Here is a 14,162-nt window from a genome sequence, read left to right on the forward strand (position 1 = left end):
GGCAGGGGTCTTGAATGAGAGCATGCGGGCCAGCGAGGTGGCCTCCCCTGGCGTGGGAGGAGACCGTGGACGGACGGGTGGACAGGCTGCATGTGGGCTCTGCGCACTCTTCCCTCTTCCCTGCCCCCTTCCCACCTGCACGAGGAGGTCATCACCTGGACTGAGAGGTCCAGGAAGCGGCCCTGTCACACAGCACAGCTCGTGGCCACCGAGCCACACCACCTCTGGCTGCAGGGTGGGAGCGTCTGCAGGGTCCCCTGTGTCTGCCTGGTGGGGATCCTGCAGGTCTGAGCAGGAATCTCCTGGCTGTCTCTGCCATCCCCTCCCATGTAGAGGCACACCCGCTGACCAGCCCTGGGCATCTCAGTCTTCTGTCCCTTCAGCCGCCACTGAGGCTGCCAGAAGCTGCAGGTGTACCAGGTAATTCAGAAGGAGGAGGAGGAAGACACTACCGTGTTCTCAGCGCCTACACCCCTGCGTGAAAAGGGAGCTGGAGCAGGGGCAGGAGGCCATCCTGGTGCTTCCCTTGGGCCTGGCGTGTGTTCACGGCTCTAGAGCAGGGAGTGTCCCTATGAGCCCACTGAGCACCCAGTGTGATAGCCGGGCACGCTCACTCCAGGCTGTGAGGCATGTAGGGCGCGAGGCAGCACCTAAGGGACCTGCCCAACACAGGGCAGCTACCCTGGGCCTTTGTGCGTCTCCTTCGTGAGCAGATGTGGCAGAGGGACAAGGTCACCATGGCAGGGGCCTGGGAGGGCTGCACAGCCCCATCTTGAGGTCCAGCTGGGCCTGTCCCAGACGGGGGAGCACCCCCAGAGCGCCTACTTTCCCGCCCCACCCCCCTTGCTCCCTAGCTGTGCTTCCTTCAGCCTGGAGAGATATCGATTCAGGTTGAGGCTGGTTGACTTATAAATATGCATGAGGGCGGGCCGTTATTTAACTGTGCTTTTTAATTCTCTTCCCGTCCCTGCCTCTCCAGCAGGGTCTGTTAGTATGCGCAGGAGGCCCAGGGAGGCAGGCGCCTGCCCCTTGGGGCACAGCCAGGGGCTGCGTCTCCTTCGCCTGGCCCGTGGACAGCTGTGGTCGCTCTGCAGCAGGTCCAGCCACAGGCCAGGCAGGGGCCTCTTGGGGATTGTCCTCTGTCCACGTGTTTTGAGCACAGAGCCTGAAAGCTCCTTAAAGATCGAGGTCTCCAGCCTCTGTCTTGCGCAGGCAGGAAGCCGAGGCTCAGTGACCACAGGAGGCTTTAGAGCACCAGCAAGTTAGAGGCAGGACATGGACATGACCAGGGGTGAAGCAGGTGCCACCCACTACCCACCGTGTCCCCACGGACTCGGGACGCTCGTCCAGTAGTCCTGGACGCAGAGGGACACAGCCTGTGACCCAGGCTTTCACAGAACCTGAGCAAAGAAAGAAATGCGTGCTGCAGGGAGTGAGGGGGGGGCAGCAGCAAGCCTCTGCCAGGGCCTGCTGGGGGCCTCCCCGCCGGCCCTGCCGGCCCCTCGTGTGCCGGGGTCTTGGGCGAGCCCCGTGCCTTCTCTGGACTTGAGACAGCACCCCCACCGCTGTCTCCTCAGAACCGCGTGCCTGGCTCTGCGTGGGCCCTGCCCAGGTGTTTCTCTGCACTCGTTAGCGGGCTCCCGCACTTCAAAGGGTGTTCGGAGCTTTTTCTTTCCAGATTCTCACCGCCTCTCAGCAGTTTCCTGGGCCGGGGGTCAGACAAGGCGACGCGCCTTCAGCAGATCCCCCATTTCCTCTCTGTCCCTGGAAGCTGTCCTTGCAGCTGGCTCAGCAGAGCCTCCGGCTCTTCTGTCTGCTCACCTGCTCAGAGCAGCCCCACCCCTGCGTCACAGCGGGCCAGCGACAGTGCTGGGAGGCCCCTGCTCCTCACCTCGTCACCAGCCCATGGGAAGGAGTCCTGGCTCAGTCCGTGTCAGTGGCTGTCATTCGTCCTTCAGCAACTGGCACCCTGTGCCCACCCTGACCTGCAGCAGGCCACGTGCATGCTGTCCACTCCTGGGAGGGACAGCAGCACAGGGTCCTGTCACTGCAGTGGGCGGCCGGAGCATGGCGCCTGCCCTGTTCTGACCTTGGAGAGTCCTGAAGGCACTGACCCAGGCCCCCAAGAAGCCTGCCCCGCAGTGGTTGGGACCAGGAGGCCCTCAGTGGCCTCCAGCACGGTGCTCATCCCGCCTCTCTTGGAACTTCCCCTGGGGGCTTGCAGCAGTTTCCTGGTGCTTGGTGACAAAAACCCCCAGAACTTTGTGGCACGAAACAGCATTGATCTGCCTCCCGGTGGTCTCTCCGCTGGTCCCTCCTGGGTGTGTTCACCCAGGTTTCAGCCAGTGGGCCTGTGGACTGGACCCCTGGTGTGGCTGCAGGAACAGGCCCGTCTGTGCTCCTGTGCATCACAAGGGGCATGCTGCACGCGCTGGGGCCTGGGCCTCGCACATACCATGCTGGCTTAGAGACAGCTGGGAACCTCACCTGGAGGCATCTGGGGCAGTGGGCAGGAGGCGACCCTCTCCCCCAAGTTCCCGAGGACTGCGGAGATGTGGTCAGGAGCTTTCCGCTGCGGCTGCTCGTGGGGGTGGGGGCTCGGCCTCCGCTCCCATTGCCATCGGCAGGCCCACCTCTGCCCTTCACTCTCAGGGGCAGAGCAGGGAGCGGGAGCAGCTTTCGCCTGTGGGTGCATTTCAGTCACGTCCTGGGCTGGTCCTGGAAGTGGGGCTCCCGCATTGGAGGCCAGTCCTCGGGCAGGAGCAGAGCAGGCTGGAGCGTGGCACTGGCCCTCTGCCTTTGGCTCGCCCTTCCGTTTGAGCGAGAACTGGAAAGCAGCGAGGCGGCATGCAGTCCAGAATGGGCTTGCCACAGGCCGTGCTCACAGGGCACATGGTGACGTCCTCACGGCCCGCGGGGCTGGCCTGGCTCGCAGGGACCCAGGGCTGGCGGACTAGAAGACGCCCCTTGCTCCCGTGAGCAGCGTTTGGGGGCAGCCTGGAGACTCGGCCCTCCTGAGCCCCAGCACCAGCCCGGGCCCAACCAGTGGTCCCAGAGGGCAGGCCCCGCCACGCCCCTGTCCAAGCCAGGCTCCTGCTTCCGGGGCCTTCTTGTCCTCGTCTCACAGCGGGGTCAGGCTGGGCGCCATAGCGCCACATGGAGCAAAGGGAGTGACCGGAGGCTGATTCTTCCGTGGCTGGGACGCTGGCGAGGCTCTGACTTCTGTGTCACCTGGCAGGCGAGCGTGTCTCCGCCAAGAATCTTCAGCAGACCTTTCCCCCACCCCTCGCTTCTCCACCCAGAGCCCATGTGTCTCAGCCACCGCTCGGGGCTCACGAGGGGCCAGGACAGCATTGCCATGTCCCCACGGGGATAGGACAGTGTCTCCACCTGGAGGCACTCACGGCCTCCGTGGGGAGACGGACGTGTCTGCAGGGGGTGCCCTCCGGGGCACAGGGCAGCCAGCTAAAAGGGTGGCTGTGCTGGGTACCTGGGAGCGGGGAGGCAGTCACCTGGGTGTGGCACACAAGCTCAGAGCCGGTGGCAGCAGGACCCGGGAGGCCGGGGAGCCTGCGGTGCGTGGTGGGCCCGCTGGTTGTCGGGGGCAGAGGGCCAGGGGCTACCCGAGAACCTACCCTGTGCTTACAGCGTCTGTGAGCCCCTGGGCCCGGTCAGCGTGCACAGTGGTGTCCTGCCCGGAGCCGTGCCCTCCGGGGAACGTGGGGCCTCCTCCCCACACCCGTGGCCCCACTTGCCTGGGCATGAGCACCAGGTGGGGCCCAGGAGGGGGACCTTCTCCAAAACCCCTGCATAGCATCCCTTCCGGTCCAGTCGTCCGGGACAAGGGAAGCCTCAGAAACTGCTGGAGCCCGAGGGGCTGGAAGCGGCTGGACCGAAAGTCACGCGGATCCCAGGACAGAGCAAGGCGCTGGGGGGGCTCACGCAGCAGTGTGTCAGCACTGGCCTGCACGTGGGGCCCGCAGGTCTCCATGATGCGTGTGTTGTGACTGGGGCCTGCGTGGGAGGCCGGATCTCGTGTTTTCTGTGATTGGGGATCCTTTTAATCCATGGTCCCTCTCTTAAAGACCGTGAGCCAGGGTGGTGAGAGGCCTGCCGAGGGCGGCCCTGCAGGCTGGCAGGTCCCCATCATCAGACCGTCCAACAGTAGAGTGTGTAAGGGATGGCCCTCCCAGTCTGTTTTTACACTCGGTAGGTAGAACTACTAGGAGGAACCCGTGTACCAAGGATATACAATGTTGCAAAGGCATGGGGGGAGGTCCGCTCTTTGCTGTCTCCCCATTTATTCCTTGCAACTCCTGGAGGTGTGTGACGGCACCATGGCCTGTGGCCAGAGGAGGCTGGGGGTCGGGCCAGCCCCGGCTCTGCCCCGAGAGGGTCCCGGCTCACACGCCACGTTCAGGCGTGGGATGCTCCCCTGCTCCTCACCATCTGCTGTCTCTGTCCCAACGCTGAGCTCCCCCCTGTCCTGTGCTCCTGCAGGGCGACTACGACCAGAGCAAGACCAAGGTGCTGCACCTGAGCGCGAACCCAGCCAGCGAGGCGCGGCAGTGCCTCCGCCAGGACCAGGCACGGCTGCAGGAGGAGTGTGAGCGGCTGCGGAAGCTGGTGAGCGCCCTGGAGAGAGGTGGCCCTGTGCCGGCCGACCTGGAGACTTCATGTCTGCCCTCATCCAAGGAGATGACAGGTAGGACCCTCCCCGTCCTTGACGGCCCCTGGGGCTGCTCAGGTGTCTGTCTCTCTGTTCATCTACCCAACCAGTGCAGACAACTAGGCCACAGGGGGAGGCGGGGTGGGGGGTGGCAGCAGGACTGGTGGCCAGGTCTGCAGAGCAGCAGGGGGTAACTCAGGCCACAGTGGAGAAGCCACTGGCCGAACAAAGTCTTCTGAGACCCCAGAACAAATTAGTATCCTCTACTGGTTTACCTGTGCCCATCGATCGTGAGTCAATCCAGCACTCCATGGAAACGGGCCCCTTTCATGGGCCTGAGTGCCCAGCACAGGCCTCAGGGACCTGGCACAGAGGCCCTGCCACCGCTGCCCCATGCGCTGCTTGTTCTGAGTCGGGCAGTGACCTCCGGGACAGAGCGCATTGTCTCCAGGGGCGGGATCGCTGGCATCAGTTCACTAGAAGCCTCACAGCCTCCAGGCCCTGCCCTCAGAACACCACTGAGAATGTGCAGAGAAAAGCGTGTCCACTGGCGCAAGGGAGGGGGCCCTTGGGGTCCCTGTTTTCCCAGAGTCACTGTACCCCCTGCGGCCTCTCCACTGGAGAGTGCCCAGTGTGCTGCCTGCTCGGGGCCCAGGGCAGCCCTTGAGGAGGGTCCCAGCAGCCGTGCCCCTACAGGGACCATGTGGGACAGCCAGGCCCTGCGTGGATGGCATGAGCACCGGGTGGGCCGGGGGCCATGCCTGCCTGCCGTTGTGCGCAGGCCGCTGGTGCCGGCCAGGCGTGGCAATGCGGTGCTGGCTGCCGGGAGGCTGGGGCTCCATGGCAGGAAGGGCGACAGTGGCCTCGTGGCCACTCCTTGTCTCAGGGGACAGCACTCCGGCCTCACCGTGAGGAGTGCTGGCCGCTGTAGATGGTTTGCAGACACCCCTTCGTCAAGGCGAGGAAGTCCCCTTCTCCCCGTCGGCTGTTGGGTGTGTGGATCGTGTCTGCCGCTGGGTTTCGTCAGACGCTTTCTCTGCCTCAGCTGATGAGACCCAGGACTTCTCTCTGTGGGACTGTCGGGTGCTGGGTTGTTGGCAAGAGTCTCCAGTGTTGAGCCAGCCTTGCGTTCCTGGACTGGAGCCCCCTGGCTTTGGGGGTACTCCTCCTCTTGTGTGTGGCTGGGCCTCACCTGCCGACGTGGGTCAGCCGCCTCCGTCCGTGCTTGCCCTGGTCCGATGTGCGTGGAGCATAATGAGCGGAGCGAGCAGAAAGCATTCCTCTCCTTCTGTTTTTGAGGGGAGACTGTGTGCAGTTGGTGCTGTTTCTTCTCTGAACATTTTATAGTGTTCCCTAGTGAAACCCGCTGGGCCTGCCTGACAGGGCCGTGGAAGGATTTTCATCATTCGTAGGAGGAATGGACCAAAAGTGGGCGTCTCTCCACACCCAGGCGTGCAAACCTAACCCCCAAGGAGATGCCGTGAGGAAGTGGGGCCTTTGGGAGGGGACGGGGCCGTGAGGGCAGAGCCCTATGAAAGGGATCAGCGCCCTTCGAAGAGGGGCCCCCAGAGCACCCTCGCCCGCTGGCCGCATGAGGACACAGGTGAGCAGCAGGAAGAGGGTCCCCCCCAGACCCCCACACGGCCGGCTGGCCCCATGGCCGTGTCTCGCAGCCCCCACAGCTGTGGGAAATAATCGTCTGTTGTTTACCAGCCACCAGTGTGAGGCGGCCCAACTGGGCTAAGACAGCAAGGGCGCCGGCCTCTCTCATCTGCGAGAGCTGTCGGTGTGTGTCTTTGAGGAGCCGGCCCTTGGTGCCTGAGTTGTGAGATTTATGGGGTAGACGTGTCTGCGCCCTCCCCCCACTCATGTTACCGTCGCCGTTGAGTCGCCGTCCCCTCCTTTCTTCCCAATCTCGGCCTTGTGTGTCCTTGCGCTTTTGTCTTCGTCAGCTTTGCTGGAGGTTGTCTGTGTCATCAGCCTTTCCCAAGACCTCCCTTCCGGTCTCATTGATTTTCCAGTATTGTTATGCTGTTTCCCATTTCACTGGTTTGCTCCTCTTGTTGTTTCCTTTCTTCTGCCTGCTTTGGCTTTATCTTGCTCTTGTTCTAGTTTCTCAAGGTGGGAGGACAGATGGCTGAATTTGAGATCTCTTTCGCCTTCTCACGTAAGTGTGCCGTGCTGTAAATCCCCACCTGGGTGCTGCTTGAGCTGCGTCCCGCAAGTGGTGATGCGTTGCACTTTCCGTTTTGTTCACCCCGAAAAGTTTCAGATTGCCTCTATGAAATACACATTATTTCAACGTGTGTTTCTAACTTTGCAGCGTTTGGGGGTTTTCCAGGTAACTTCCTGTTGCTGATTCCTCGTTAATTCCGTCCTATTCGGAGAGCGTGCTTTGTGTGACCTCAGGCTTCTCACGCCGGGAAGTGCCGCGTGCTCCTGCGGCGGTGTGCGTTCTGTAAGGTGTCTCAGACCGCCTGTCTCCCTGGGGCCGGCGGTGCCTGTGGGTCTCGGCCTGCCGTTGGGCTGGCTTGGTGTGCCCTGTTTGTATTTCATTTCCGCCTCCCTTTCTCTAAAGCTGTTCAGATTATTCAGACATTTCCTAGTATTGCATTTTGATTCCCCTTGTATCTTGTTGTGTCTCTCTGGGTGCCTTTCATTTAAAGAGTCTCTTCAGGGTTACACTGCACGTACCGGACTCCTCACAGTGCAGCTGTAGCTAACCTTCCGCTGCTCAGGGCGGTAGGACCCTGCCGCCAAGCAGGCTCCTCGCCACACCCCCACCCTGCAGCAGTCGCAGGGGCCAGAGGTCCCACCACAGGAATGTCCCAGTTACTGCTTTGGACTGTCACACGCACTTGAAAGACTGTCAGCGGACAAGCCAGGCGGTGGCTCTCCCCTGGACATGCAGGGTCCCACCGCTCCCCTGGGCTCCTGAGCCCACGGTGCCCCGGGGATCCCGTCCTCCTGCCCGAGGGGCTTCCATCTCCTCCTTCCAGTCAGGCTTCCTTCTCTGTCCGTATCTTTCTTTCGTCCCCCTTTCTGAAGGACATCTTTGCTGAGTGTGGAGTTCTGGGTCAGGGGTTCCTTTCTTGCAGAACTTTTAAATCCACCTGGTTCCTGTACTAACCGGGCCCCGTGGTTTCTGAGGGCTCAGCCATGGTGGTCATTTGGGTAATTTCCCTCTGATGGAAGGGCACTGGTTGTGCAAAACAGTATTGTGAGTGAGATGCGGAAGGGAGGGCCGGGGCGCAGACTCAGACGCAGGGTGGTCTCCATGTCTGTGACTGAGGCACGCGACTGCGGGCCGAGGGGCGGGGCCTGTGCGGGAGCCCTCCTCCTCCAGGGTGAGCTGGGCCAGGAGGAGGAGCTAAGCCTGTGCCTTGCGGTTGCTCCCCTTTCTTCCCGGAGCCAGAGTGTCAGAAAGTCTCGCATCCCCCCGTCCTGGGTTTGGTGCCCCTTGGCCATGGTTTTCCTAGCAGGTTGGCGTTGTCCTGGCTCTTCCCATGGTGCTTGAGGTTGGTGGTGTTCTGCTGACTTGGACGGTCGCGTCGCGAGCTTCCGGGTCTGTCTGAAGTTCCCTGCAGAAGGTTCATCTGACGGCTGGTGGGTCTCAGCCGGCAGTTCCCGCCGCCGCCTCCCGAGGGCTGCGCTTCTGCGTTGGTCTGTGTAGAAGCCTTCACTGTGCTTGGCATCACCCAGCAGGACCTCTCTCGGTGCAGCTGGGTGCCAGGCAGGACCTGACGCACGGTCCAATCTCACAGCCCTCAGCATGCTGATTGGGGTCGGACCACCCCACGTCCAGCTCAGGGGTGCGTTTAGGGGTGTGCACATCGCCGTGTGGGTGTGTCCCGCAGAATTCCCTCTGCCTGAGTTCTGGACGTTTTCCACTCCCAGAGGGCCCCTCACAGACCTCTGGCCAGAAATCCAGGGTTTACTCACCCTGCTGTTTGTACACTCCCCGCAACTGCACCTGCGTCCCAGACCACCGCCAGCTGGGGCACAGAGCGGAAGGCCCTGTGGATGCACCCTCTCTGGGGTCACCGTGCCACGGGGCGGGGAGGAAGGTCCCCCCTGGCTCTGGGCACTGGGACAGCTGCACTCCTGGGACTGCAGTGGGGCGGGGACAGTAAAGGGTGGAGAAGAGGAGAAAAGCAGAATTTCTCTCGATTCTTTCCTGGGCAAGAAGTGAGGGCTTCTCTCAAGAGGGCATCTGAGCCTAGGAGTCAGGTGCCTTTGCATCCCAGCAAACAAAGACGACAACAGCAAGCTCAGGAGGCAGGCTGCAGGCTGCGGCATTCCCCAGGTCTTGAGTCCCGTGGCTGCTGACCGAGGGGGTCCGTACCCAGAAGCCTCCAGACGGGAACCTGCGGCCTGGATGGCCCCCCTGGTGCGGCCTGCCAGATGCAGAAAGGACAGCCAGCCTCCTCCGGCTGCTCTGAGAGCTCAGCAGAGGACTTTGCGACTCGTTTATGAGGCGGATACTACCCTCGTCTCAAAATCAATGGCAGACAGCAAAGTGAAGCCCATAGGGTTATTTTTGTGTTTGTGCCGGGAATGCCAGCCCGGCTGGGCGTCCGATCAGCCGCGTGGCCCTCATCGAATCCGTAAGAGGGAGCAGAGGGTCGGAGGAGGTTTGGCGTCCAGAGTCTGTCAGCGAGCTAGGAACAGTGGGCACCTCCTCAGCCTGACAAGCAGCACCCACGCACACCTCACTCTGCCGTCGGGCCGGCCGGGGAGAGACAGCACTTTTCCCTGCAGACGGGACATCAGTGTGGAGAGGAGGGGCCTGGGTGTCACACTGAAAAGGGTAGCGTCTGGCACTGGTTTTCCGTGCTGACCTTGAGTCCTGTGCCCTTGCTGAACTCTGTGTGCGACACGTGAGCGCACGTGTGCGTGTGAGGTGCGTGTGTACCGTGCCACATGCCAGCAGCAGGTGTGGACACTGAAGTGAAGGGCTCGACGCCGTTTCTACTCGTCCCCCCAAATCGGGGCCCTGGGCTCAGGTTGGGCCCTGAGCACTGTGTGGTGGCGTGGGGGGCAGGGGTCAAAGGAGACGGGGGCGAGAGGGGGGCCGTGCGCTCACGGGCCACCACCCACGTGGGTCCTCACACCCACCAGGGTTGCCTCAGGGAGCTCACCTCGGTGACGCTGCAGCTCGAGGCTCCTCCGCAGCTGCCTGCGGCCTGTGGCTCTCCCTGGGCTGCGGTCAGCCAGCTGCGCATGCTCTCCGGGGCTAGTCCGCGCCTTCGGTGGGAGACAGGGTTGCATGTGCGTGTTCCTCTTCCCCACAGTGGCACTCGTGACCTGTTAGAGCAGCATTGCTCGCTCACCAAGAGCTGCTACCAGCCCAACCAGGGGCAGGGGTGGGGGGCTGGAAGACAAGCTGGTGCACCTTAAAACTGCTGATAGTCTTTTTAAAAAGCCAAGTGGACTCCGGGTCTCTCCTGCAGTTGGTGCACGGTGGCTTCAGTAACACACCGCGTTGAGCGGCCACCCCACACTGTGCTCTGAGCACATCTCTGTCACCCCAGCCCCACACGCAGCCCCTCAGCCGCCGTCTGCCTCGTCCCTGCTGCTGTCTCCTCTGGACTCATCACGGGAAGGGACTGCCCAGTGCGCGGGCCTCTGCGTCGGCTCTGTGGCTCACCTGTGTGGTGGCATGCGCCGGTCCCCCCTTGTCTGGGTTACTGGGGGCGTCCCCTTGGACACACGGCACTGCTGGTGGACCTGTCCTGCCTGTTGAGAGCAGCACGGCGGCGAGCGTTTGAGTACAAGTTGGTGTGTGGGCGTAGGGCCACTTTTCTCTTGGCTGTGGGTGGAAGTGCCAGGTTGTGTGGCGATTCTCATCTGCGTTTTTAACAAGTGCCCGATTGTTTTCCAAAGTGGCTGCCCCACTCTGCATCTGCCGCCCGTCCTGGGTGTGCCGTGGCATCACCCCGAGGCTGCCCTTACCCGGTACTGGTGACACCGAGCAGGTCTCCATGTGCTTGTTCACTATTCAGCCATCTTCGGTGAACCGTCTGTGAAAGTCCTGTGTCCAGTTTCTAACCAGCTGTTTGCTTTCTGACAAGCAGAAGTGTGTTGTTTTGGTGATGTTTCCGTCTGTGCCCAGAAGCTTTGCCTGTGGGCCCCGAGCCACGTGACCTCCCGTCTGCGAAGGCGCAGGGAGGGCGCTCACTGGCCTCCAGCTAGAGGCCCCAGAGCTCCTAGTGTTCAGCAGAAGGCTCCCCTGTGGAGTCGCTGTGCTGGTTTCTGAAAATCTGTCTGTAGTGCAAGTTCGGGTACAGACTCTGTCCCTTGAGGACTTGAGTCCTGCAGCCTCGTTACCCAGTCCCTGCTGTCCACTCCCCCACTGACGGCCGCCCCTGCCCCTTTCTCCGTGCACCAACTGCCTTCTGGAGTGCCGCCGTCTGTCTGAACTGTGATTATGTCTGTGTCCCCTTGTGGGAAGGTGGCCTCCACTGGGACTGGGACTTGGATGTCACTGTCCGCTGAGCCTGGGTGATGCAGGCACACGGGCCTCTGTCCCAGCCTGGGATCTGCTCTGCACGCTGCTGCCGCCGGCAGTGGGGTGGCCGTATCTGGAAATCCAGGGGCTGATGTCAGCTTCCTGTGGCTGCCGTGACAGGACCCTACTCCCAGAGGCTCCGGGGGAGCCCCTGCCCTGGCTGTGTCGGACGTGCAGAGGCGGCCCGTTCCTTGGCTTGTGGCCCTGTGCTGTGAGCTGAGGGCGGCACCTGCATGTCTGCTGCCCACCTTGTAATGATGTCGGGCCCGCCTGGGCCATCCCAGCCTCCCTGAGCTGCTCACACCTGCAGGCTCCTGTCTTCAGGAAGCTGTGCGGGGTCCTGGTCATCAGGAGGGGGTGCTACCTCCCGGGTCTGCGTCCTGGTCACTCGTCGCCTGACTGGAATAGGAACTCCCTCCCTCTGACTGTCACCGGTGACCAGGAGTTGGGGATGGGGGTGGAGCAGCGGGAGGGACAGGTGGTCACGCCTCGGGCTGTGAAGGGGCTCCGGGAGCAGGGCCAGTCTGGGCGCACAGCCAGGGCTTCTCCCTGCCCTCACTGCACTCAGCCATGACGTTGGCTGGGGTGGGTTGTGCGCATCGGGTCCAGTGTGGTCAGGTGGGGCCTCCCTGGGCCACTGTGAGTTGTGAACAGTGCACGGGTCGTATGTGCTGGAACTAGCCTGTGTCTCTTGGATGGAGCCGGGGACACCAGGGCTACTGTCCCGGCCAGAGAGGGGCCGGGGGTCTTGCTGCAGTTTGTCCCTGACAGCGACATGCTTGCACCCCAGAGAGCATCCCCAAGGTCGGTTCCCTTCCCAGCTCTAGCAGGTGTGCTGTGCCCTTTCAACTTGTTCACTCCTCCCCACCACACCCTCCAGGGAGGTGGACTCCCAGGCCTGGGTCTACCTGGGTAAGGGGCCCTCACCCTCTGAGGCCTCAGGGCTGGGTCCCAGACCCCGAGTACCTCTTCAGTCTTCCCCCTCCCAGGCCCTTCCCCCACAGGCTGCTGCAGCTGCCAAACCCATTCAGGGTCCTCTCCCTTCGTCTGCCGCGTCTGCAGGAGTCACCGTGCTTCGGGCCGCCACTGCTGCGCGCATTAGCAGTTTTAATAGACTGCTGTCTCAGAGGAGGGGGGAGAGAGCGGTTAAAACTCCTGTCTTGCAGAAAAGCAGGCAGACTGACTCAAAAACGGCTCTGTCAATAAAAGATGAGCTCTGAAAAGGCTTCCCTCTTCCAAGAGGGAGGGATGCGCCTTCGAGGGCACCAGGTTCCTGGAAGCCATGTCAGAAACGAATGGCGCTCCCCGCGCAGCCCAGAGCCACAGCCCCCCTTCACCACGCCCCGGCCCAGAGCATCTCCGCAGTCCCGCAGCCTGTTGGTTCCCTGGGTGTGTCTCGGGGTCTGCGGTGTGCCTCTCCTGGCGGCGTGGCTCGGCGGGTGTGCGAGCCGTGCCCAAGTCCCTCGGCTGCGACTCCGGTCCTCAGTGCCCCTCTGAAGTGGAGGTGGAGGCAGTGCCACTTCACAGGGTGGTCGTGACGTGAGCGACAGGTCACTGCACGAGCGTCTCCAGACCCTTCCACGTGGGCCGGTCCCCGCCTCATGGAAGAAGTGGCCGGTAAACAACCCGACAGAGAACTGAGTGAAAAAAGTGAGAGACAGTGAGTTCTGTGAAGACACCACACTCAGGGGTCCAGAGGGGCCCCAGTGGCGCCTGGTGTGCAGGGCTGGGCCCTCACAGTACTGCTGATGCTGCCCCGGGGCCTGGGGGGGCCGGTCCCACCTGAAGGCCTGGCTGCAGTGTCTGGCTTCTCTGCTCCCTGGCTGGCCTGTCCCCACATTTGCCAGAGGCCCAGACGAGGGGCAGGTGGTGGCCTTCCACCAAGGCCCAGCTGGCCCATCACTCCCAAAAGGGCCAGCGGGACCGGGAGCCTGGCACCCAGTTAGGCTCAGGGACAGCCGTCCTCTGGGGCTTCGGCTGCTCTCTGTTCTCAGTGGTAGGGGAGGGAGCCTTCCTGAGAATATGATGTCACATCAGTGCCCGCCTGTCACCCCAGGACTCTCCCACCCCATAATCTGGTGGGCTGTAATTGCTGGTGTCTTTTCAGACCATTTTTGTGCAAGGTGACAAGCTGTTTGCGGAGTGAGCCGTTAATCACACAGATGCCCCTCTTGGAGAGCGGGCGACAAGCTCGCCCAGGCGGTGTCTGCCAGGCAGCTTGGCCGTGGGCACACGCTGCTCGTCTGCATGTCACCCCCCCCAGGGCGAGCGTCTTCTCTCTGGTGTGAAACGTGCAATTTCCACCCCCCAGGGGGCACAGGCTCGTAATGGAGGCCGCGGCTCAGGGTCCTGCGGCTTCAGGCTGTTCGTGCAAAGTCATCCCCATGGGTGGCAGAAGGCTCTGGCAAGGGGACAGCAGCATCCACCTGTCGCTGGAGCTAGCAGCTGGGGACGTGCCCGCCATGCCCTGCGTGCTGTGTAGGGGAGCTGGGGACTGGAGGCTGCCCGACTGGCGCAGGTCTCGACAGACGGGCCGTGTGCCCCTCTGCTGCCAGCCACCCAGGCTCCCCCCTGAGCTTACATTTGGGACGGAGCAAGGCCTCCAAGGTGGCCCAGCAGGACACCTGTGCTTGGGGTCTGGGGCCTCGGGCCAGCTGGGACCCGGGCACAGACCAGTCACAGGCTTGCAGTGCCACCTCCCACAGCTGCTAATAAAATAGTATGAATATTTCATGCCTAATTATTAAATATTTAAAAATGTAAAACTGAAATAGTTTAGGAGTCACAAGGCATGAATAATTCAGCCCAGGAATTGTGGAAGTGCAGCCCAGCTTTGGGCCCAAGCAAAGCCTGCAGCCCCCGCTGCCAGCTTGGAGGCCCAGGAGCACGGCCGACCTCGGGGACTGTGGCCCAGGCAGGCACCCGGCAGCACCTCCGTGGGCTCCCTGCCACCTGATGCTCCATCTGGGGTCCAGCCTGCAC

The 14,162-nt window shown here is 62.4% G+C and overlaps 1 protein-coding gene across 7 annotated transcripts in view; it reads left to right on the forward strand.

Moving 5' to 3' along the window:
* The window catches only part of MAD1L1 (mitotic arrest deficient 1 like 1), a 176,071-nt gene that overhangs the window by 141,521 nt on the left and 20,388 nt on the right, over positions 1 to 14,162 (forward strand). For all 7 annotated transcript variants that reach the window (XM_053926021.2, XM_053926019.2, XM_053926018.2 and 4 more), the window contains one exon: positions 4,501 to 4,705. In XM_053926021.2, coding sequence (XP_053781996.1) covers positions 4,501 to 4,705 — 205 coding nt within the window. The remainder of the gene's footprint in view (positions 1 to 4,500; positions 4,706 to 14,162) is intronic.

This window comes from Desmodus rotundus, chromosome 6 (genome assembly GCF_022682495.2).
Source record: "Desmodus rotundus isolate HL8 chromosome 6, HLdesRot8A.1, whole genome shotgun sequence".
Classification (NCBI taxonomy): domain Eukaryota; kingdom Metazoa; phylum Chordata; class Mammalia; order Chiroptera; family Phyllostomidae; genus Desmodus; species Desmodus rotundus.